The sequence below is a fragment of the Gossypium hirsutum genome, chromosome A10, assembly GCF_007990345.1.
Source record: "Gossypium hirsutum isolate 1008001.06 chromosome A10, Gossypium_hirsutum_v2.1, whole genome shotgun sequence".
NCBI lineage: Eukaryota > Viridiplantae > Streptophyta > Magnoliopsida > Malvales > Malvaceae > Gossypium > Gossypium hirsutum.
Window position 1 is genome coordinate 13,841,209 of NC_053433.1, and position 26,203 is coordinate 13,867,411.

The following is a 26,203-nucleotide window of genomic DNA, read 5'->3' on the forward strand; positions in this document are numbered from 1 at the left end:
GCCATCATCCACTAAATTTGCTATTTATAATTGGATTAAGTGATGTTTAGTTTAATTAATCATGGTTATTCTTTAATTAATTTTATTTAATTATTTTAATTATAATTATTTTAACTTTAATGGCCAACATCACCATCATCCACTATCTACTATATAGTATAGGTTTATTAACCATTTATTCCTTTAGATAATTTCTATTTAAGTTCCTAAGTCTTATCCCAATTAAAAATTTATAGTTTATTATCCATATTTAATTTACGCGCTAAATTTATGAAAATAGGTTTTTAAACCATAATTTTCGACACCACTTACTTTCAGGTCACTACAATATTTGCTTGTGTTCATTTGCATTATGTTTTTGCTACTTGTTACATTGTTAGTTACAATTGTATGAGTAACAACCCAATAACTTCAAAATTTTAAATTATTTTCATTATTTCAATAAAAGGTCATATCTACACAAACCAAATAATGAAAATACCTACAAAAAATTGAAAGATAAGTTGGGGAGAATGAAAGGGAGAGGAAGAGGGAGAAGGAGATTGAGTTTGAAAGGGAGAGTGAGATGTTGAAGAGCTAGAGGTGGAAGACCTTGATGATTTAGGAGCAGACGCATCAGAATTTGATGTAGTTTGGATAGTTTTAATCATAATTGGGAACCGACATGTCCCATTAGATGGATCTTGCTTGACAATTTTGGCTAAACCTTCAAAATCACATGCACCTTTAGTTTGATTTGCCATTTGGTAGTACATGTTGAAGGCAACCGAGGCATTCATGTCAATACCCATACCAGAACATGAAGCTCCAGGTACCAAGGTTGTGCAATCAGTACTATTGCAAGCCCATGCAACCTTTACAGGCAAATCCTTTTGGTTAGAAGCATCTTTGTTATACACACACCACTGCTTTTCCATGTATTTGACATTTTTCCCACCGACAAGCAACTTGTTCTGTCCTTTCCCTGACAAGTCCATTGGAAACTTAGGTTGTCCGTCAAAGCTGAAAATCCCCCAATGCCTCTCAAACATTCCTGGATCAATACTCTTAAGATCTTCATCCAACAGAGAGAACATATACACATCAGGATACTGCTTCGGGCGAAGTGGAGTTCCTTCATTTTTTGCCATTCTCTTTAGCAACCCATTATAAAACTTTTTAGCATTTTTTGTTGTGGCGTAAATATTACCATCAGTTGGCCATCCAACTTCCCCCACGATGATTGGTATATTCGAGAAATTAGCTACTTTAAGTGCCGCGACAAGAGTGTCAATATTAGCATCTAAAACACTACGATATTTAACACCATGATCATCCATAGAGTTTGAGTCATCGTTATCAAAGAAGGCATAAGGTTCAGGGAATCCAGGATTTTGATAAAGATTTAGGAAAGGATAGATATTGACTATAAAGGCAGAATCATTTTTATGGAGAAATTCACATATTCCATTCATGATATCTGCCAAGTCATGTCGAAATATTCCATCTGATGGTTTGTAAGTAGGTGTGATGTAAACATCACCATTGAGCGGTGTTGATACTTTGATATCTTTTCCAACACCTGCTTCATTTAGTGCTTTCAGTATGTTTTTCATAGCTGGGAGTGTAAGGTTATTGTACGTACCATTGTAGGCTGCCAGAAATGGTTCATTTCCTACGGCCACGTACCTGTAAAATAGTTGAAGATATTCAATAAGTACATCAATAATTTATATAATTCATTTTCATTGCTTTAACTAAATTCTCTTTGGTTAATTAAAACTATTTTCACCATCCTAAAGGAATTAATGTTTAATTCATAAACTTTCAATTAGGTTCTTCTTGATAATAATTTAGTTTATACTTTTAAAAAAATTTACCCATTCATCTTATTTTATTCTATTAATTTATAAAATTTTGCATATAGTTAGCGTTTTAGAAAAAACTGAGTTAATACCAATATTTTAGTTAACTCTTCTACTTTAACTAAATAGAAAGTGGAAGATAAAATTATTTCAAAACTTGGAAATTATAAACATAATATTTTAATATCATAAAATGGACATAAAATATTGTAATAAGATCATAGTTTAAAATTGTTTTTAATTTGTAACAAGAGAAACTTACTTGAAGTTGACACGCTTTTTACCCATATATGCAGTGATATTTGCTTTCACCCAAGCTTGTGCTACACTATATTTCTCAGAAAGACTTTCCAAAGAATGATTGGGGATCCCCACCATGACCTCAATATCGGTTCCAGACAGGGCAGTTAGAATGTCATGTTGAGCATGGAAAAGCTTAACCTTTTTTATGCCATTATCTTTTAAAATATTGACGACAATCTTAGGGTCTAAAGGATGTGATGCTATGACACCCCAGTTAACACCAAGGCCTTGCGCTACAACACTAGCAGGGAAAAATATCAATATATATGCCCATAAGAAGACCTGAGCTCGAAGCATTGTGGGAGTTGGTTCAAAGAAGGGTTCAACTTGTTAAGTTAGAAGAAGGAAAACTATGGTTTTTCTTTGTTTAAGCAAGAAGTAAAACTATCGGTTTTGTTTTCTTCTTCTTTTTATTTCTTTAAAATGTCTTTAACTCATTGGGAAATGGAAAAAATTTGAGACTAATAAGGTTTATTACATAGGGGTAATTGGTGCAGAGTTCTTGGCTGTACGAGAAATCAGAGAAGAGACTAGCATTTCTTGGTGATTTTTAGTTGGAAGTTGTCATACAAACAACTACGTTGAATGCTTTTCTATTTTTAGTTTTGTTTGATAATATGCACAAAAATAGAATGTTTTATATTAAAATGTTTATCAATAAATCTATCAACCGTACAGTACAAAATTAATGATGGAAAGCATATTTTATGTATATTTTCTTATGTATACACTATTTGGACAAATTTTAAGAAATTTTTATCTGATATTTTCTTTTATTAACCATGAAATACTTTTACTCAAATTATTTTTATTTTGAAATAAAAATGTTGTAATTATAATTAAGGATAGTGAAAAAGTTGTCACTTATTATCCATTTTAATTAACTTTGGATATGAATTTTATCAAATTTGACAATTTAATTGATATTTTTTTTGTAGGAACAGTTATTGTTCAATGCGTAGAGAAACAAGCATATATGTGTGTTGCATGAGAGCTTGATTTCACATATAAGAGTTTGATCTAACTTTAGGTTGATTTTTGGAGCCATAAGATTCGAAATTGTATGTAAAAACATTATTCTAGTATTAGTTATTTTTCCAGTTTAGACACCGTAGTCTCATAAAGTTGTATTAGTATCAAGTCAAAAAGAACTCGTTGGTTCGATTTTGATAGGCATACACTTGGAAGATCGATATGATCATCCATCGTAATCATTCTTCCGAAGAACACATTGGCTTGTCCAATTAAGTGGTTGGTTGGATCCTTCAAGGGAAACAAAAATCATATTTAAACAACCCGCACGACTGAAGTCGTTGGTTCAAGTTGGGCCCTTCTAGTTCGCAAAGCTACCAATAAGTTAAATAGTAGATTCATATTTCATGGTTATTCATTCAATAAGTTGTTGGGTGTTACCGCAATTAATTTACACATGGAAGGGTTGGTGGTCTGAGGCATCCTTGATCACTATAATTGACTTATCAGTTTGGAGAAGAAAATTCATTGTCTAGGATCAGTTTGAAATTAGAGCATGAAGGTAGATCATCATCACATCACTTTATTTAGTTTTAATTTCTTTTTAGTTTATTTTACTGCAATTTTGATTTCTATTTCTTTTTGTTATCTTTATTTTTTTAATTGGATTTAAACCCCTTTTTATTTTTGCACAAATCACCACGTGTCGTGGGCACAATATTTGCCTAGCACGCAACTTGGTTAAATTGAACAATACTACTATTTATATATTATTTAGGTGTAGAAATTTATTTTTCATGGATTCGAGACCCATCATGTAACAATCCAATTTTCAGTAATAGTGAAAAATGCAATTTTGGAACTCATTTTCCATAAACCTAGTCCATAATAATGAAATATAAAGATTAATGAAGTTAGTATGAAAATATGTTGAAGTTCGGTTAAGTAAATCGTGAAATTAGTTAATTAAAGCTCAGGGACTCAATTGTAAAAGTTTAATTGCTATTGAGTTTTGAATGAGAAAAAGCTAGAGGACTTAGATAGCAATTATTTAAAGGGCCTAAATGATTAATTAGCCATTATTCAACATGAACTACAATTAACACAATTAAGCCCAAAACCAAACTAGCCAAATTTTTATTTATTCATCTACAGCCTAATATTATTAAAATTTCACAAGAATTTCACCTTAAGTTCATTATTTTATCATTTTAGTCCCTAAGCTTAAAACTATGCAAAATCACTTTACAAATTAGTCAAAACTCATCATCAAGCTTCAAACTAAACCATGAACAATTAAAAAGCTTCAATAATATTGATGGAAAATTTTCAAAACGATCTCAAAAACATAAAATTTATGAAAAACGGGTAAAAAAAAACTTACATGCAAGATTATAAGCAAGACCGAAGCTTGAAGGAGTTTCAGTGGGGAAACCTCAAATGGGGAAGATGACAACAATAGTTTATGTTTTTACTTTTATTATTATTATTTTAATATTTTAATATATAATATCATATAATTTAATTATTTTGTAAGTAGACACCTCCAATATGATCAATTATGGTTTATTTATAACATAAAATCTCTCACTTTTACTTTTTAAGCCATTTAATTAATAAACATCAATATCGATTAATTTTTACAATTTTTACAATTTAGTCATTTTTCCTTACTGAACTATCTAAACGTGAAAATTTCTGAATCAAATTTTAACACACCTATATAGTAACTCCATAAATATTTAATAAAAATATTTATGGGCTCGGTTTATAGAAACGAGGTCCCGAGGTCGTATTTTCCAAAACCACTTGACTTTAGAGACAAACCATTTATACTTAACTATTCATTCAATTAGCAAAAACTATCAGATCAAAATTCAATATAATACTATAATTGACTCATAAATATTAAATAATAATATTTATGGACTCACTCGTCAGATTTGTGGTCTTGAAACCACTGTTTCTGACACCACTGAAAAACAGGTTGTTACAGTTTGACTGTGTTAAAGCATACTACTTACGATGTTGAAACAATAATTATCTCCGTACTAAGAGAAATGTTGTGACTATTACATAATAATTCAAGAAGCATTCTCATTGTGGGTCAATCCAGTATACTGTTCTCTAACATATCCTTATGTGTTTACTTGATATCACATATCCATAACAATAATTGCAATCAATCAAGCACATATTTGTCTCAGTGTATTAGTGTTGTCCAAGCCTACAATAATATTTGACTAAGGACCTTTAAGAATGAAAATTCTTATGACTTTATCATCATACAACTTATTTAACATAGAAATAAAGATTGAAAACAATAATGACAATGCATTTATTAATAAACTAGGTAAATAAAAGTATGTTATTACAAGCACTATATGATTGGTTGTTGGGCATACTCCAACAATTGCTCTCTCCTAACCAGTTTTCAAAATGGAAAAATTGTTAAAATAGGCTTGGGATATTTACCAATAAGGACCTCTCCCATCCAAAATCATATTTTCTAGTATTCACACATTGACACCACTAGTCTTTCTAACTTATAATTTAGTCCATAGGTCTAAGTGTAGCGACGTAAAAATTTTTGCTTTTCGGTCGCTAATGGAGGTGACTTACTGGAAATTTGAAAATTTATTAAAAAGGGGGAGTCGCCACCAATCTTTTTCTAGGTGTGATCGGACACCTAATAAATCATCTTTTTTGAAAAGAAAATTTATTCTTGAACAAAATGAAGGCCAAATTTGGGTCTACGTGAAAAACAGAGTATGGTAAGGTTCGGGAGTCGGTTACGCGCGAGGAAAGTATTAGCACCCTCGTGACGCCCAAAATTGGTATCTTGTAAAACACGCGTTGTCTTAATTTTCAAAAATACGAGTTCAATTTAAATTTTAATTGTGATCTGACCAAAACACGAGAAATTTTTTTATAATTTCGATCTCTTTTGAGAAGGACGTTCCTTTTTTACACGAGCCGATGATATTCACCCAACATAGTGATGAAATCAACGACTTAATGTTAAATCGGCACGTTGCCTTATTTATTGAAATTAATTTAAAGACATGAATGAAAATATTTCTAGATAAAACAAATAAAAGAAAAAGAAAACTAAAATTGATGTTACACTATGGCATGAACTACTAATGCTAAACTCGGAACAGACAAATATTAATAAAAAGTTAAGAATATATGAAACAAATAATATATAGAACATTAACAATATACATGCAATAGTAATAGTATAAAACAATAATAATGCATATGGTATAAAACATGATAGTAATAGCATTAAACACGAAATAAAATCATGAATATATATAAACATATAATAATAATAAATGAAGTGACGTAAACATAATATTAAAAATACTAATAGTGCTATATATATATTAAAGTATGTGTAATGATAAGAGTGAAAAGTGTATACATAGTAATACTAAAATACATACGTAATATATACCTACATAATATATAAAATGAACATATGCAAGATATATTATAAATACTAATAACATAAAAATTATATACATTAACAATACTACACAAATATATACATATATTTTAAAATAAATACATAATAATATTAGAATAAAATAATAAGTATAATAATAAATATAAGGATATATGAAAATAATACTATTTATAAAAATATATATATACGTATAATAAAATACATATACTAATATTAATAATAAATATACTAGGAATAAAAATAAATAAAATAATAGTATATATATGATGTGGTATTAAAAAGATATATATATGTAATAGTATTCAAGAAGATATGAAAAATAAAAATATACAAATAATATGGTATTAGAGGTATATACATAACATATATAAAAATGCAATATTTAAAGATACATACACACAATATATATAAAAATCTTAAAATATTTACATAGTATATACATATTAAAAATAATGCTAAAAGACAACTCTTAATATTACTACATAACTACATACATATATATATTAAAGATATATACACAAAATAGAACACATACTAACATTGATAAGAACATATACAAGAAATTGTATAAAACGTATAACAAATAATACTAAAGATATATACATATAACAAAGTATTCACTATATTAACAATGATAATAATAATAATGGTAATAATATTAAAATACAAAAAAAGAATAATAAAATATAATAAAAATAATAAAGTAATTAAAAATCATACTATATATATACATAATAAAGATATTAAAATAAAGCAATAAAAAATAATACTATATATATACATGTACGTATATAATAAATATACTCTAATATATAATAATAACAATACGTTTTATAATAATAGAGTAGAATAATGATGATGATACATATTAGGTAATAACAGTGGAATAATATAATAACACTAAACCAATTAATTCAATTACAATATTGAATATAATAAACGGGATTGAAACGAACAAAAAATAAAAGTTCAGGGCCAATTTGAAAAATAATAAAGGACCAAATGCAAACACACAGGAGAGGGTAGGGATCAATAGGAAAAATATTCCCATTTTCAAAATGATGCAGTTCACATGGGGATTAAAATGAAACATAAATTAAATTCTGGAGAAAAATCGAAAAAAGGAAAAAAAACATAATGGGACCACATTGAGACTTCCTCAAAAGCGGAAGGACCAAGGGAGCAAATAGACCCTTGGTCCAAAAACATGCGGATCTTGGACTTCCTTGGGTCAGGTTTCGGGCCAGAGGCTAAAACAACGTCGTTTTGGCCTCTGAAACCCATCCTCAAAACGGCATCGTATGGGGCCATTATATAAGTCAAAATTTTGGCAAAAATTCTCATTTTCTCCTCTTCACTAAAAAAACGAATTCTTTCCCCCTTTTTCTCTTTGCCATTTAGAAATCCGGTGAAGAACTGGCCGGTCGTCGTCGCGTCGGACGCCGTCGCCGTCCATCGAAAAGGTACATTTTTTATTATTATTTTTTATGCTTTTTTTATATGTTTTTTTTATATATATGTATGTGTGGAAAAATAAACAAAACAAAAATAAATTTAAAATCACCTTCTATTTCCGATTGTTATTTTGGTGTTTTTTGATTGCCCGATTTGGTGTTATTCCTTGTTTTTTTTATTTCCCTCGGATCACTGCTCGTGTTTGTATTTAAATCACTTTTGTATTGATGCCAAGATAGCAAAAAAAAGATCCCTTTTTACAATGGTTTCCATTCGTCTTTATAGCCGATTTTGCTACACTGTTTAGACACTGTTTATTTCTTATTTTTGCTCTGCTGTTGCGTGTCCTTTGGTTTTGCAGGTGGAGCAGGTGGTGGATGTGGCAGACGGCATGGGGCGTTGCGGCGCTGAGGTGACCTTGGCGGTGGGGTAGGTGGCTAGGGTTTCAGCCCTAGTTTGACTTAATGGGCAAATGGGTTTCTGTTGGGTTTATTGTTTTTTCTGATTTAGGCTTAGGGTTTTAATGGGTATTAGGTTGTATTTGGGTTTTAGGGGATTTGGGTAATTGGGTTGTATTTGGGTTTTAGGGGGTTTGGATAATTGGGGCTGTATTTGGGTTTTAGGGGGTTAGTGGGTTGTTGGGTGGGTTTAGTTGGGTTTTGATGTAATTAGGGTTTGGGTAAGGGTTGACTGATGAGTTGTTTAAGGGCCCGGGCAATTTGGGCGTCTACACTAAGTATCTAAATTACCAATTCTAACCAGATAAATAATTTTAATTAAAAACTATTCCTAATTAACGAACCTCTAAACATCTACCATGTTCATTCCCAGAAACATCTTGGTTAGACTTCTTGGAATGGCTTGTTTAAGCAAATTGATCGAAAATTGAATATCTCAAAATTCAGGGTACTACAACTCTCCCCACTTTTTAAGAAATTTCGTCCCTGAAATGTTCCTAAAATGATATGTAAAAATTACAAGCACATGGACTCTTTCGATTCCCAAATCACCTCTTCAACACTATGGCTTCTTCATAACACTTTGACTAATGGAATTTGCTTGTTCCTCAACTCCTTCACCTCCCAAACCAAGATCTCCACTAGTTTTCCCTTATACAACAAACTTGGGCAAACTCTAATTTATCTCATTGAAATAACATGTAAATGATCTAATCTATATCTCTATAACATTGAAACATGAAACACATTATGTATATAATCCAGATTAGGTGACAAAGCCAAACAAAAAATAAAAACAAGAGACAACTATCTAAAATAGGCTCTTGTCCTCAAATATTGACGAAAATTTTGTTACACAAGCATTGAGATCTTCTCGTGTCCTAGTAATAATGGTAGAAAGTGCCCAAAGACCCATCGGGGACAAAAGCCTTGTGGATCCCAAATCAAAAATCGTTTCTTTAATCTCCTCTACCCATATTTCCTTACATAGCTCGGCATTAACCTAATCCATGACTACCATTTGAACTGAGTTAAGAAGTTCCTCGGCCATGTTAGTAAAGTATATGGCTTGGAATAGTCATTTATGATGTCCTTAACTTCCCCTTTATCTAAGTCCAAAAGTCATTCATATTGTGAATCTGAATAATAGCATTTCATCTTCTATGGTTTATAGTCATAACATGGAAAAATCAAGCATTTCATTTTATCCAATTGATTCTCAATCTTTAGTGCCAAAAAATCCCCTCCATTTGCCAAAATTCAGCCACCTTTTTTCATGACTATTCTTTTCCAATGCAAATCTTCTCTTAATGATTGGTTTTGGAAAAAAATTTTATCCTACCGAGTTTTTCATCAATCTTTGGGCTCGAAGTTAAGTTTTTCCTCACTTTCCAAGCCCTTCTGGTTGACTAAACTTCTTGGAGAATTCAAACACTAGGAACCCTAATGAAGTTGGCCTGCATGCAGACAAGTAACAGCAAAGCAGCCCGAGCCATGCAGTTGCAGCTGAAGTTCAAGCTGCTGTTTCATTTTGTTACTTCAACTATTGGTTTTGTTACTTAATTGAAAATGAACTTAGCTGGTGTTGTTTTTGATGTAATTAGGTGCTGATAGATTGATAAATCAGCTTACCTATGTGTGCAAGTCATGTTTTATAAGTTTCAAGGTTACTTATTAGTGGTAGTAGGTAATTGTTTAGGTGAAATTTGTTTGTTTTGACCAGCTTATTGACTGGTATATGTATTGGCATTATGCCTCAATTTCAAGTTAATGAAAAATACACATTTTCTTCTTCATTTTCTAGTTCATTACTCAAGCACTTCTTTTCTCAAATTCTTGCCCAATTCTGTATATTTGCTCAAAAGTTCTTAGCTGAATTTTCTTGGTTGTTCAGCAAGCATCGAGCCTTCAAGCTCAAGTTTCTGTCAAATTTCTTCATTCTGATTTCTAAGTTCCAACAAACCCTATGTTTCGATACTCTATGCCTCCTATATTGTCGGACCGCATTCCTCTATTAACCAACCACTTTAATTCAAATTTAAATCCTCTTAATTCTTTCAAAAAAACAACAAAATTCCTCTTCTAGGTTTAAGCTTCCTTCCCAAGGTTATATGGGATTATGATCTGAAGAAAGAGACACCTCGCATAAGCCTAAAGCCTTTGGAAAAATCATTCTCCATTCACAGGTAATCGAGATTTTATTCAATTTTTCAAAAAACGCATTGGACTCCTCGACAATTGTTGGACCACGAGAATCTTACCCCATCGAAGTCCACTTATATTAGATTTGCGCCATTAATGAAATCATTAAACAACGCCACTTGTCTAATGTCATTTAGTCTTCCCCTTCTATCCTCATGTTGGTAGCAAATGGCATTAAGATCCCCATACACTGCCATTTCATTTCCTAAGGATTATGTAATCTAGTGACGTGATCCCAAACTCCACTCATTGCATTCCCTCTCTTTTAACGTTCCCATGTACATCAGTACCAAACCGTTCATCACATAGTAATATCTTCATAACAGAAATAAATAAATAAAAGTAGGCTGACAACTTAAGCACTTTGGTATCCTAATCCTGTGCCCACTGCAGTGCGAGGCTGCTTGATTTCCCTAGGAGACCCTTATAGAAGCTTTGTTTAAACCTAGAATGTTTCTGAGTCTATCCAATCTGAGACTTCTTTAACTTAGTTTCCATAAGAAAAAAAAGCCTATCCAATATGGATTTCTTTTGCTTAGTTTCCATCAGAAAAACAGTAGATGGATTATGCACCGGAAGTAGTTCCTTGAGTGCGCCAACTGCTAATGGATTCCCTAACCCTCGGCAAGGAGAAATGGTCAACAACCAAAACAAGGAAAGAACTGTAGCAACCAACACCACTCACAAGGCAAGCAAAAGTACAATCTTTAATGACATGGAGACGGTACATTCAGCTATTGGGCGGGATCCCTTCGGAAGCTCCGTATACAAAAGTGGAGAAAACCCAATCCGCGTCAAGAACCCAGACAAAACCCAAAATTCCAAACGAAAAGACCCAAGCTCTTTTGTCAAACAGAAAAGAGCGCTAATAAAGACATTAGTGACGACCTGTAAGAAGAGCCCGATCTCAACAAAGGAAAACAGAGGTAGAGCACTTCCCCAATCCTAAACCAGCCCCTAGGTAATGAAAACCAGAGGAAAAAAAAGGCATTTCCCAAATCTAGGTGGAATCAAAAAGGGAAGCCCGAAACACTGTCCCGGAAGAAGAAAAGATTACTGATTGAGAGAATTTCAGAAACTTTGAGAATTTCGATGGGACGAAATCCCAAAGGGATATGCCGCCCATTGTTTTCTGTTGTACACAAACTATTATTTGGACCGACAAGTGAAGCTCATTTGAAAACTTTCGTTAATACTGTACGTCAATGATGTATTTTAAAGGTTGTAGACGATAAACATAATAGTTCTAAGATTACAATGAAAATAAAACATTAATATAAATTCAAGAATTATCAATGAATTTTACTCCTTATAATGGCTACCAATATACTTGATATTGACACCCATTTTATCCACATGATGCAATCATTTATCTTAAAAGCTAGACAGAAAAATAAGGAAAGCAAACAATAAAAGTTCGAGTATCAGTAATGTGTGAAGAAATCAGCACCATCCTCAATATCATCAGTTTTGACGCTTCCACTCTGAGCCATGAGTACTCTATAGACTCTCTTTGAACAAATCTCACCTAATCTTCTGTCATTACCTAATAACCCTTCTACCACCAAGTCCTTGAGCAGAAATTCCTTGTCATGCACCTGCCATTCCAATACAATACCAAAACCAAATGACTCAACTTAGTAATGCTCCCATTGGATAAATGAAATGTAATACTTCACTTGGTAGGAAGAAAGGAAATGAAGAGAATGGATCAAAGATGAGGAAATGGAACTTCGTCTTCCATTCTTTTAGTAAGTTGTTACAAAGGAAATAAGTAACATTTCAGACAAGGATTCATATGGAAGGTTGAAATTCCTTTTGTCTTTTTAATCATTCGGTCCAGAACCTTACATAGGTGAACAGCAATGACCTAACCATAAATGTACTGAAAAGTAAATAGAGTCAAACCCCTAGAAGAAATGCCTTAAAATATATTGTTCATTACATGATTTTGCAGGAAGAATCAAATCTGCTAAAAACCAATTTCTGTTTGGGATTAATTCTTGGTGGTAGAAGCATTAATTCTTCTATCACATTAGTCATGTCTTTGATATTAGCCCCCTCGCTGATTGAGCTTTAGCTCAGTTGGCACCGTTGTTATTGTAACAACTAGGAGGGGATGGGTTTGAGCGCACTTAAGCATATTTTTCTTCCGATTTAAGGGTTGAGAAGGGTTATGGGTAGAAGTAGACATTGTATCAATATATATTAGCCCTCTCTAAAAATATGCCACATATAGTAAATCTTAGGCCCTTAAAAACCATAAATGCTACCAAAGGTCCAAAAGTAAACTGAGAATCCTGAAATAGAGATAAACAAAAAGTTTGTCTATGGCAAAGTACAGTTGCACCTGTTTAGCTTCAAAAATCTAAGGCTGCTCAAAACTGAAGTTGGAAACATGGCCATTGGCCATTCATAATGTGACATCAGTGGAAACGCTTTATAATATAAAGAGGGCTGTTTGACTTACTGATTTAGTAGGGTCCATGTAAACGTGCAAAAGGGATTTCATGGTAGGGTACTTTCTCCCTATGGCAAGAGCATATCGTGGCTGGACCTTTGGGATGGCGAGCAAAGCTTTTAACCTGGATGTGAAAAGCTAAATCAGCAATAAAATGCAATGCACAAAAAGAAAGAAATAATTGCAGTCAATGCAGGTTTAAAAGTAGGTTATAATTGCAGAAAAATATATAGAATTATGGAGAACCATTTTCTCTTTTTCTTTTTGGCCACCAGTACCAATAACTACTTTAAATGCTATGTTCACAGTATCTGATGTTTCTCAACTAACAAATGGGAGTTAATTCATATTCTCTTTCTGAACAATTATGGCATCACATCACCAGAATGAACAAATTAAGGGCAAAAATAGAAACAAATCAAACACACAAGTGTTGGAGATTTTACTCACCACAAGTTCCCCTTTATTAAATTCTTGTCAATAGAATCCTTAGGAATAAGGGATCCATTAGCACTTACACAGAGTCGCGTTAACTTCTTTCTGCAAACAAATACATAAACTAATTTAGCAGACAGAGAAGTTTGCTCAGTGAAGGCATTGATAATATTTGAACAGACTACGACACTAAAATATATGCATCTATAATGCTTTCCAATTTTACAAAATAGGCCACTGAACTTTTCAATGCAAACAAAAACTGCATATTAGATTCAGAAAAGTGATAGGGTACGAGGAATGTAATTATTTAACCAATTTCTTGTTAGAATATTATTTAAAACTATTTCCAACCATCTAAGAAGCCTGAGGATTCTTTTCTCAGTGCCCACCATGAGCTCAAATTTACCACAAACAACACCAGTCCCAAGAGTTGCTAGCCTAGCAAGTAAAATACCGTACAAGTAACCAGTATCAAACATTCTCATGATTCTGAATGCATTACATGTTAATTTTAATCATTGGATAATGTAAACAGAAAAAAGAAAGTGATCACATAACTTTTGTAGCAATTTAAAAGTTATACACAGAATAACATTGATTCATCATTCATACCACTTATGTCCATATTCAGCACCAATAAAAATATAATTCTTGTGACACTGAAGAAGGGCCCCTTTGTTTTGTTTTTCTTTCTTTTCTTTTTTTCTTTTCATTTTCCTCAAATATTTCAATCAAATTTATGTCACCAACCTAGGGAGTAAAAGAAGCCAGTTGTGGAGCTTTGTCAACTAACCAATTGGGAAATATAACCCTGGCAAGTGGCAACTACTTGGGGTAACATTGCATTCAGTATTGCAATCAAAATCAAAGCAATCTGATACAGCAGCTCAAGGATAATGCAAATTTACCATTAATGAGTCATAAATTTTATGTCCCAGGTCCTCCTAAATGTGGATCAATCTATAGACTTTTCATAAATGACAACAGGTAAACATTTTTATCCTTCCATCTAACAAGATAGAGGTGTCATTGATGCAATCTGTCACCACATGATGTATCCTCCAATATATAAAACTAAAAAGAGCAGAAGTTCTTGTAATCTGTTCAGAATGTTGATTAGTCATGCCATGCCTATAAAAGTGAGGCATAAAGTTTGGTTATTGGATGGTGGATTAACATTCCACCATTGAATAATAACTGTACTGTAAGATTTATGGGCACCAAAGATGTAACTAATTGTATGGCCATTATGACTTGTAAGAACATTACATCTAATAAGTATGCCGATATAAACTTAAAACACTACACAAATTGAGATGGTATAAGAAGGCACAATGTAACAGTTATCCATGAAAATGGCATAGACCAGTCCACTACAACATTGATAACTTTGTCTATATAGCTTTAAGGGAATGAATGGCATATTGGCATAGTACATTCCCCTTTAAACTCAAAATTTTAAACATTTCTGTATGAGTAGTAAGTTGCCTGCTGAAAGTGATAGGAACAAGTGCAGGTAATTGATTTCTACATTTTAAGGGAGCGTGGTGCATTCAGTTACCAGGCAACCAGCACATCTTATGGACTTTAGGAATTACTTTATAAGAAGCAACATAATCAATATCTATTCCCATTATTTCACACAAGCAGGTTAAGGCAAAATAATGTAATGTGACCTCAAGACTAACAATTGTCTCTATGCTATAACTGAACTTGAGTTATTGACCTTAAAATTCATTTTGAAATCTAGAGTGGTACCTGAATTGGCACGAGGCTAGACTGCATGTCAAACCAACAACATGTTCGGCCAGTTCAGATTCATCTGCACATTGCCTAGAGTGTACCCTTGCATAATATGTAGTCAGCTTTGCCAACACCTATAAAACAAAATTCAAACAGAAAATGAGAGAAAAAAATGATATTAAAACAATATACAGAAGCTAAAACGACAATATCATTAGACATGATTCAATGCATATGCAGTTAGAAGTTTGACCTCCTCAACCAGCGGACGTCTCCAACCACTATCAATTGCAGGGTTCTTGTATTGTTCATTTTCCCTAAAACATTGCCAAGATCCATATTGAATTTCATCACATTATTTAAGCATCATGAAGTAGCCAACAAAAAACTACAAATCACTTCATTATCAATTATAAGCAGAAAAAGACAACAGAACCACTTATGAAAAAAATAACAAAACTATTTGATTGAAAATTTGTCTCTCAAGTTTATGAACATTTCTTAGGTCTAATACAGTTTCATCCAACCTGGAATTTTAACATGTTTTTCTCTATCAACAAATGTCTATCAAGACAGCATTAATGATATCATAAAATTTATTCACTATCTCATCTTAAAAGCCAAAAGAGGAAAAATAAAATACTATCTTCCTACAAAGATATGGTGCAACTTCACAAGTAATAATCACATAGGGAGAAGGGGGCCAGGAAAGAGAAAATAATACAAATGGAAATGGCAGATAACAAAACCACAACATAATACAATAGCATTACTAGCAAGAAAACTGCATCCAAAAGGCATGAATTTGAGAGAGGAATTACAAAATCATCAAAAACAACAAGGGTTGAACATCTATATAAAGGTAAAGTTCAGCAACTCTGACCTTTTATTAATGTATGCCAATAGTCTATTTGTAAGATAGCAAACTGTATACGATGGATGTTTACTTCTAACTCTAGAAATGTGATCCAAAAGTGTGTCACTAGTTACTAGATCACAAAACTCTGCAGCCTCAGATACAATTAATACATACTGAATCTCTAGTCCATCAGGAGAAAGCTGCAAAAAGAAAAGCAGATGATCTATGTCAAGAAACAGTTACTAAAGGTTTTCTTTTCTTTTTTGTTTACAAGCAAAGAATTGAAAAATACCCAACTGATAGATAGAAGAAGCAAAACTCCCAAATTAAAAAATATTTTGAAAGCCTGTTATTGAGAAATTATTTTTGCCAGAATTTATCAGTAACATACGATACAATGCGTCTTCACTATACTGAATATCATCTAAAAGCATATCTTTGCACCTTAGAAGCACTAAACCTAACCAACAATTGCAACATATTTGACAGTCAAGTTCAGCATGAAAAGTCTAGGAAAATATAATATGTCTAAATTTTTAAAGGTGAGCCCAGCCAACATGATTAGGTAATAAGGTATAAGCTACACAAAAACTAGAGTCCAATGGTACTAAGCAGTTAACACCACCATATCAAAAAAATTAACCAAAATTTTCAAGTAAATAAATAGAAGGAAAAGAGAAGAAAAGAAGCAGAATTAATTTAAAAGCTCACTGTGATCCTGAGGCCATGGATGGTTAGTACAATATAATATGTTATAGACGACATTTAAAAAAAATCAACTCAAACCCACCAGTGTAAAGATAAATTAAATTCTGACCATAGAATTAAGAAATTCATTAAATCCAAGCTGCTAGCATAAAATTACCAAGAGATTCGGATGAAGGGTATGAAAGGCATACATATAAGGGTAAACTACAACAAAAGGCTGTGCAGGATATCAGAATTTGCAAAACTTCAATCCAACTTATTACCTGTGAAATATGTTCGGGAACTGTCATGGTCCATACGATTGATTTTTCAATTGGATTTGATGTTATGCGATATGTAAGGCCTTTATCAGCCAACCTTGAAAGTAAATGACCTACATAAAAGCTAGGGAATTTCTCACGATATGCATAAGTCAAATTTTATCATGAATAATCTAAGAACAGCAACGAAGCCCTTACCTCCTATTGACCCTAGTTCAACCACCTTAGTATCAATTTCAGCTACAATAGATTTTAGAGCAAACTTTCCTTTTTCCCATTTCTGCCTTTCTTTCTGCAATTTTTTGAACTCAACAGCTTCAGCTTTCAAAGCAGCTTTTTGCAATTTCTCTTGCTGCATGTTAGGTTTTGATGAGTTATTTATGCAAGAGAAGTATAAAAAAGGTAACAATAATTTGTAATAAAAAAGGTACTAGCCTCTTTCTTTAGCTTCTTTTCTTCCAACATACGAGTCCGCTCCTCCTTCGTCATCTTTTTTTTTACCGTTGCTCCATTTGTGCTACTTTTCTTATCAGAATCAGCTTTCATTTCTCGATTCTGCTTTATTGTGTTCCCTATCTGCTCTAAGGTAAAATTTTCTTTGTCTGGATCATCATTTTCCTGATCCATTTCATCAAACTATATGTTTAATACAGCAGCCAACAATACCTAAAACCTAAGTTTCTCTCAAAGTTCTCCAAAATTTTATTAAACTTAGAGAATTCAAATAGATAAGCAAGTTAGGTCTGTGTGTAAGCAAGTGTATATGAGAGAGAGAGGAAGAGGGAGGGGAAGACGAGGACGGTGAAAACTTGCTAATAAGATGGAACAATAGCAAAATGGCTATGTTGCAAGCAACAATAAGAAAAATAAATTAAAAACAAAAGTTAAGTAAGAAGGAATTGAGGAAGCATCATGTAGGACCTGAAACTAAAAGTACCAACAAACTCAAAAATAACCAGATGTAAAACAAAATGCAGATGGTCCTTAAAGTCTTCAACCTTGCCAACCAAGTGCATGTTCAAACTTCTAAATCTTCCAATTGTCTATTATTCTCTTTCATCCTTGGAGTTCAAGAAGAGGAACACATAACTTCTTCAAGATTAAACTCCAAGCCTTACAATACTCCCTCTCAAATCCATCAATGGCTCAATTACACTGCTTGCTCCCATGACATTTATAATGCCAAACAAGGAGAAAAGCAACAATCATGCAACTGAGAAGAAAGAGAGAAATGAACTAAACAGATGACCAACAATTAACCATGCCACACACACAAGAAAAAAACAAAATGTTTTCATTGTCATTTCATTTTTATCAAAATATAGCATGAAAACGACCTACCTCACTCTTAGACCCTCCTACCCTCTACAACAAACTTTAAGTCAATGTTCCAAGTTTCTACCAGGCTCATAACATCACAACATTCACCGCTCCAAAAATCTGAACTAAAAGGGGAATACTCATAAGTGTTGCCGACTCAAAGTTCCAAGCAAATTTGCCTAAATGGGTCATAGGTTTTGATTTAAAGTCCAATTGATCAATTAAGAAAAGAAAATGAATTTAGATCACTATCATCCAATACAATAAGAACCAATAAATTTCCTAATGCTTAAGTTGGCATAACTGTCTAAGTGTATTTCTCGTGTGATCTTTTTTATGAAAATATATATTCAAATATATTAAGTTTTTGAAAATGTTATCAATATATTTGTTCAGCACTTCAAATACATGTTTGGCTATGCTTTGAAATTTGGAAACAACACGACAGCAACCCGTTTGGCTACTTCAGAAGGTGAGTAATGCATCATTTATGTAATCATACCTCAAGAAGTTGTGGATCACCATCATCCTCTTCATACAATGGCTGAGAAGAACTGTCCTCACAGATTTGGATTAGATTAGAACTCCCTGAAACATGATTCATTATCTTCCATTAATATACAAGAAAACAGATTCCAAACTACTGGATATGCTTCCTTTGGCAATTTTCAAAATTGTAGCAAGGTTTCAAGAACCAGACAACCACATATAGAACAATTCAACAGACAGCATCAACAAACCTAGATGAGATTCATAATCAAAAACTCTAGAACGCCATTCTAACTCTTCGGACTCATCAATGTAGGAGCACTTTGATCCATTCTCCTGATCATTGTCCCTTTTAGAACCAGTTTCAGAATCATTATCGGATTCCAAACATATCAATCTGCTTATTCCTGTTAGGTAAGGAAACAAAGGTAGAAAAATAAAAGTAAAAATTATGCAGAAGGATGGTAACCCATCAGAGTTTCTTTTCAACCAACAAAAAACTTTGAAAAAAAATTGAATGAAAGATGAATCACTCCGAAATGACTCCAGATAGAAAAGCAATTAAAAAAAATCAAAAAGAAACATAAAAGCATCACATGTTATTTTATCCAAAAACTGCTAATAGAATGAACCTCCTAAGTTTTAACTGCAATAAATATGTCAAAAAATTACACTTGTCATGATTTAGTAAAAGCTTTAATTTTATTTCGTTTTATCTTCGCTGCTTGCTTTTTGCTTCTACAAGAAAAAATGAAGTAAAAGAATGGCTCTGGATACAAAAGCATGTAACATTTTTGCATGATTAAAAGCTAAATATTTAACATTTCTTAACAACAAAATATACTAGTTTACTTTTATATAAAGCAAGCAAATATATGTTCAAATGCAGTTATATTTGAGCTATTTTACCCATTTTCATCATACACAGCTTTCATCGTTACCATTTGCTTTTGCATCAACATAAGACAAAATTACCAAAATTGAACCATCTCTATTTCAAATTAAAATGAAAACGAATAAATTCCAAACTGCAACCCTAAAATGAAGCCAAAATTCAACTAAAGAATGTGAGTATGTAAAAGAGAAAGGAATAAACCAGAGAGCTTGGCATCTCCAATTTGAGGATCCGAAGCCTCAATTGAAGGGTCAGCATTGGAGCACCTGACGACCGAAGGCTCTGACATCGGAGTCTCGGCCACAAAGGAAGGAGTGGAGCCGCAGGTGAAGGGGGGGCCAGTGACGGTTTTTGCGGGGTAGGGTCATCGTCGAGAATCAAAACCGGAGGTAAATGACTGTCCGGTACGGTTCTGGGCTTCTTGGAGATGGAAGGGCGGGGGGTCTTTGGGTCGTCTCCATCGGATAGGATGATTGGATCCGACATTGAAGCTACTGTGCGCTGCTAATTGGATTCTGAAAATCAAAAGATTTATCCTTTGGGAGTGTTTTGCTTTCGGCTTCGAATAAGCGCGGGATCAGTGAAGAGAACGTCGCGTTTGGTAACAAAGATTAAGGCTTCGTTTGGATGGGCGATTGACTGCGTTGCGGTGCGTTTAACTTACTTTTTGTCTCACGCTACAGTATCGTTACAATATCTAATCTCACCGCTACCGCTATTTTTACACTAACCGCAGCTAAACGCACCGCCCATCCAAACTCACCCTAAGTTATCTAACTTTAGTTAGCACTTAGGTTCCCGCGAAAAGCTCAGCCCAAGTTTCAACTGTAATCCAATCTTAATGTACCATATGTTGGCCCAGATATTTTTATTGGGTTGATTTCTTAGATATGTAGTGGTATATCTTTTGGTTTAAATATGCAGAAGGTGATTATCCTCTTTTAAATTTTAGTCCCTATAATTTAATTTTGAGTGATTTAGTCCCTTTTTTTATTTAAATTATTTTTTTCAGATGTGGATTTTATTAAAAAGATAAAATAATTTTTTTAACCTTCAACATTTATAGTTTTTTTTTATCAATTTGATCTTTACTCTTTAAAAGTATATAAAAATTAAATGTTTTAAAAAATATATGAAAAATATAACATTTTCTAAAAATTTCAATAAAAATGTATTACTTTTTTATTGAATGGTTAGTGGTGAGTATTCGATTAAATTGAGTGAAAATATTTTGAGTTAATTAAGTTGACGAATCATATTTTATCATCCTAACTCGATTTGAATTTTTTTCGAATTGAGTCGAGTGAAATGAAATTTGAGTCGAGTCGAATTGAATCGAGTGAAATTGTTTGAGTTAAATTGAAAAATTAAACATGCTAAATTAAAATTTTGTTACAGTATAACTAATTTCATGTTAAAGCACATAAATTTGAAACAATATATATTTGAAAAATGATTTAATATGATAAACTTGAATTATTAATTAACTTATTTAGATCCCAAAATTATAGTTTTAGAAAAATTTAAAATTTTAACTTTATTTGTATATTCTTTACAATTTTTTAAATTTTTATATTTTTTAAAATATAAATTTTAGAATTTTCATAAATATGTTGACTTGTAACAATTATTTTAAATTTTTTGGGTAATTTTTGTTGTAAGAGAGATCAAATTGCTTATTTTCAAAATTGATAGGGACCAAAAGGGTATTTACACAAATCTATTATTCGAATTATTTGAATTATAAAATTCAACTTAACTCGAACTTGAATTACTTATTCGGGTTGGCTCGAATAACTCAAATGGATTAACTCAAAATTTAAATTATTTTTCGATTTTTTTCGAATCGAATCGAGTTTTGCTCACGCATATAAATGATAATAATGTCTCACTAAACTTTAAGCTATTTTGTTCAGTCAATATTAAATCAAATTTAAACAATATTATTTTATTTTAAATAAAATTGATTGTATATTAAAAAGATTTCAATATAAATTTAACTATAAAATATTAATATAATTTTTTTAAAAAAAATAATGAAGCAACTCTAAATCCATTCAAACTATGATCATTTGAAGATAGGGAGGGAGATGAGGTTTAATGATACTGTACTTGTTCTTCCTTTTGGGGGCTTAATTTTGATTTTCTGCGAATTTTTGTACCGTGGTTTATTTTAGATTAGAACCAAGTTTTGTGTACATATATTATATATAAATTATAAGAATTATATGTATTAGAAATTTGATCATACGCTTATGCGATTATAAATCACCTATTTAGAATATAAAAGTATGTTTGAAAATAATATTTAATAAATAATGACATCACATATGTAATATATACAAAATTAAAATAAAAATTAGTTTTACTTGTAAGTAAAAAAAATTTGAAATAGGTAAATACATAATATTAAAAATATTAAATGCACTCCAATTATTTATCACGTATTGTCATTTTTTTATAGCACGTCAAAAAGTTATAAAGTTAGTGAAATTCAATATTAAAATTCTATTTTTTTTAAATTAAATATCGAGTTGACTTGTGACACCAATGCAATCAGTGACATTATTTATACCAGAAATTCTATCAAACGTGTACGCGGGTGAAAACCACATACTTAAAACATAGATGATTGTTTAAAAGTAACATACAATAAACAATTGAACGTATGGTTTAAAATTAATTGTTAAATTGATGAAGATAATAAATTGTGTATATATGAAAGCAAAATTGTATAAAATATTTTAAAAGTTTTGAATGAGTGATAAATTTAAGGTTTTAGTAATCCCATTGACACGGTTTCAAATCCTATTATATACATATTTTAATTAGTCTTTGTTAAAATTAAAATATTAAAATATCCTTAAATAATATAATTTTTTAATTACGAATGGATATTTTCATATTTTATTAATCGAGTTGGTGACCCAGTTAAAGGTAACACCAACTTAGTTAGGAGCTTAATAATAAATATAGATAGACAACTGATAAAGGTAATAAATTATGCATAATAAAATTAAAATATATATAAAAAAAATTGTTAAAATAAAGCTTTAGTTTAGTGGTAAATTAATTTTTTGCTAATATAATTGGTGTGGGCTTGAATCTCATTATGTGTATATTTTTATTGGTTATTTTTAAGTGAAAAGACTAAAATACCTAAAATAATATTACCTATTTTAATTATGAAAGAATTGAGGGTAAAATTAACTGAATCAAAAGTTTTATTAATAATATAGATAGTGCTGTGAAAATATTCCTCTTATTTTTAGTCCTAGACGTATTATTAATGAAACATTGAATCCAAACTTGCTATCTTATAGATTAGTTTAATTAAAATCATTTGAATCGATTTAGAATTTGTATCATTATTTACAAATTGTTTAATATTAATATTTTATAATTAAATTTATATAAAAATATTTTTCATATATAATTAATTTGATTTAAAATTAAAATAAGTCTGTTCAATTTTGAATTAATATAGATAAGATAAATAACTCAAAGTTTGAAGAGACATTATTACTATTTATGGAGTAAATAACAATTTTTTTAAAATATTTAGAATTTTTTATATTTTAATAATTTTTAAAAAATATATTTTTAAATTTTAAAGAGTTTTTAATTTTCACAATTTTTTATATTTTTATTGAAAATGTAAAAAACTTTTAATTTTTAAAACATTTTTTTTGTAATTGTTTATATACTTTTAAAGAGTAATGATTAAATTGATAAAAATTGTAAATATTAAAGGCTAAAAAAGTTATTTTACCTTTTTTAAACAACCACATCACCTAATAAAAAAATATAGGGACTTAATTTCACAAGATATAAGTATAGGAACTAAATTTTAAATTTCAGAAGAGTACAAGAACCTTAAACATATTTAAACCTATTTTTTGCTTCTATTTTTTTGGGTAAATTACATTTTTATCTGTAAATTATTAGCATGTTTTTGTTTTTGTCATCCAAGTATAAAAATTTTCAATTTTATCATGAAATTGATTTTTTGCCACTCCTTTATAAAATCAGTATCCAAATGAAAACATCACCTTTTTTATTTACACTTAATTTCCACTTAATAATCTTAATTTTATGTTTTATATTTTTTAACATGCATAAAATTAATTAATATTATAAAAGGAAAAATATAAAACCACGTTAACAAAAAGTAAAATGCAAAAGTTTGTATTAGATATTATAATGATTTTTTTATTTTGTTATATATAATTAACGTAAAGTTAATAGAGATAAATTAAATGCAATCTAGCAATTGAAGAGAGTTTCTAGCTATCGAGAATATTGATTTTTTGCATTTAATGCAATTTGTAAGGTCAAGTCTTGAGACCGATCTCAAGATTTAGAAGGGTGGTCTCAAGACTTGGTTAAAAAATAGACGCTAAAAAAGCTTGAGTCTCAAGGCTATGAAAGCAAGTCTTGAGACTTTGCTCCCCTGAAACAAATTTTGATTATTGACTTTGTTTGTCTCGAGATTTTTCTCTTCTAAAGAAAAATTTGGTTACTGACTTGTAAAGTCTCGAGACTTAGCTGAAAAATTGCATGAATAGGCTTAGAAACACTTTTGAAAGGATTTGAAAGTACTCAAAATCTTTTGATAATTTGTTCAAGGCATTTAAAAACTTGTAAATTTTGAACAGTTCAATGATCAAATTATAACTACTTTAGTTAAGTGGTCAAAACAAAAATTTACCTATAATTTAGTGAATAATGGTGTAATTTATCTAATAAATAATAATATTTAATTATTATTATGTATTTGCCACGTGGATGTTATTTAACACAATCCACTACAAAATATATATTAACAAGCACCAATTTTCTTATATATAATATATTATGAGTTTGTAAATCTATGCAATGGTATATAATAAAGGTTTATATATTTAGTTACCATAATCATTTAACTATCAATATAAATTTATCATTATTCAACATAATTAAAATTTTCTAAGCTGTTTGCTTCTTATATTTTGTTTTGCTTAGCGACGGTGTTAACCTCCAGGCTGGCTATTACCTGCCTTTTTTTTCTCCCATCAATCCTTTATTTCTTTCTTCTTCTCATTCACTACATATGTCTTCTCTCTTTTCAGTTTGCATATCTATTTTGTGGGTATCTTTGTTGTCTTTACAAGTTGTAATGGACAGATGATGGTGCCTGTTGTTTGCTAAAGCTCCATTGGCCACTAGTAGTTTTTCTTGGAAAGTTGGTGGCTCTTTGCCAACTTCTTAACTTGTTTCTGGTTTGAGAGTATTCCAGAATAATAAATGATTTCACGTGTCGATTTAGACCCGTGTTGTCTTAAGTTTTATATTTTTTTGTTTGTTTTTCCATTGTTTAATAAGCCTTTAGTTTTAGAAGTTTTTGTTTACTCTTGTAGAACGCTTTTTAGTCTTGCTTATGCATGTTCTTTTAGTTTTACAAGTGATGTTAAGGATGATTTTGTTATCGTCCTCTCTAGTTTGGTGAATGATCGGTTCTTTTGTCTATTTTTGCTCACCGCTTTGGACCATCCAGGACTGATTTTATTATCGTATTAAGTGCTTGCAATCATTTCAAATATGTCATGTTTAAGTTGTGACAAAACCAATTGTCAACGTGTCATAATGTTCTATTGATGTTGAGGCTAAAACCTTTGTTGAGTTGATGAAGCTTATCATTTATTATCTATGACGAGTGTTTGCTATTTTTTTCTCTCTTAAATTGTATGGTTCCATTCATGGAATGATTAATTAATTTACCTTTAAAAAAACCAATATAAATTTATAGAATAACGAATACATACCCTTAAAACAAGCTTATTAGATTTGTAAAACAAACAAAATTAAAACTTGTCATAATTTTCGGTGAACTTACATTTTCTTTTTGTTACTCACAAAATGATTATTTAATTTCTTTTATTATTAGTTTTTAAAATTGACATAATAATATTTTTAACCCTCAACACTTATATATTGTGTCAATTTAGTATTGATTCTAAAAAATTAATATTGATTCTAAAAAGTTGAACCCTCAACATTTACACATTATGCAATTTGATCCTTTTACAATTTTGCTTTTCTTTATGACACTTTCCAACATTGTCCATGCATTTGATTCAATAAAAAAATGAACAACAAGAAGAAATAAAATGACCTCAAATTTTGAGAAATAGCTAACTCAATTGATTGAAAAAAGATATTTGTTTCGTTAATTCAATCTAATTATAAGTCTAAAATTTAAATATATATATATATTTCCAAGCTTTGATTTACTTCATCAATGGTGATTAGTTCAAGCTAACAAAAAATTAATTAATTGTC

The 26,203-nt window shown here is 30.9% G+C and overlaps 2 protein-coding genes across 2 annotated transcripts; both read right to left on the reverse strand.

Annotated features, from left to right (window-relative positions):
• Positions 1–406: 406 nt before the first annotated feature.
• On the reverse strand, positions 407–2,579 carry LOC107915364 (glucan endo-1,3-beta-glucosidase 8). Its single transcript, XM_016844527.2, has 2 exons — positions 2,107–2,579; positions 407–1,668 (listed from the first exon to the last, which is right to left on the reverse strand). Exons 1-2 carry the CDS (start codon positions 2,442–2,444, stop codon positions 456–458), a joined length of 1,551 nt encoding a protein of 516 aa, XP_016700016.1. The 5' UTR covers positions 2,445–2,579; the 3' UTR covers positions 407–455.
• A 9,302-nt stretch (positions 2,580–11,881) lies between these two features.
• Positions 11,882–20,593, reverse strand: LOC107914475 (crossover junction endonuclease EME1B-like). Its single transcript, XM_016843400.2, is given in 13 exon segments — positions 11,882–12,307; positions 13,180–13,294; positions 13,621–13,710; positions 15,367–15,485; positions 15,605–15,668; positions 16,235–16,410; positions 17,182–17,291; positions 17,377–17,530; positions 17,614–17,796; positions 19,001–19,086; positions 19,239–19,394; positions 20,084–20,201; positions 20,204–20,593. Coding segments are annotated over 13 exon segments (1,710 nt in total). The 5' UTR covers positions 20,369–20,593; the 3' UTR covers positions 11,882–12,133.
• Positions 20,594–26,203: the final 5,610 nt, after the last annotated feature.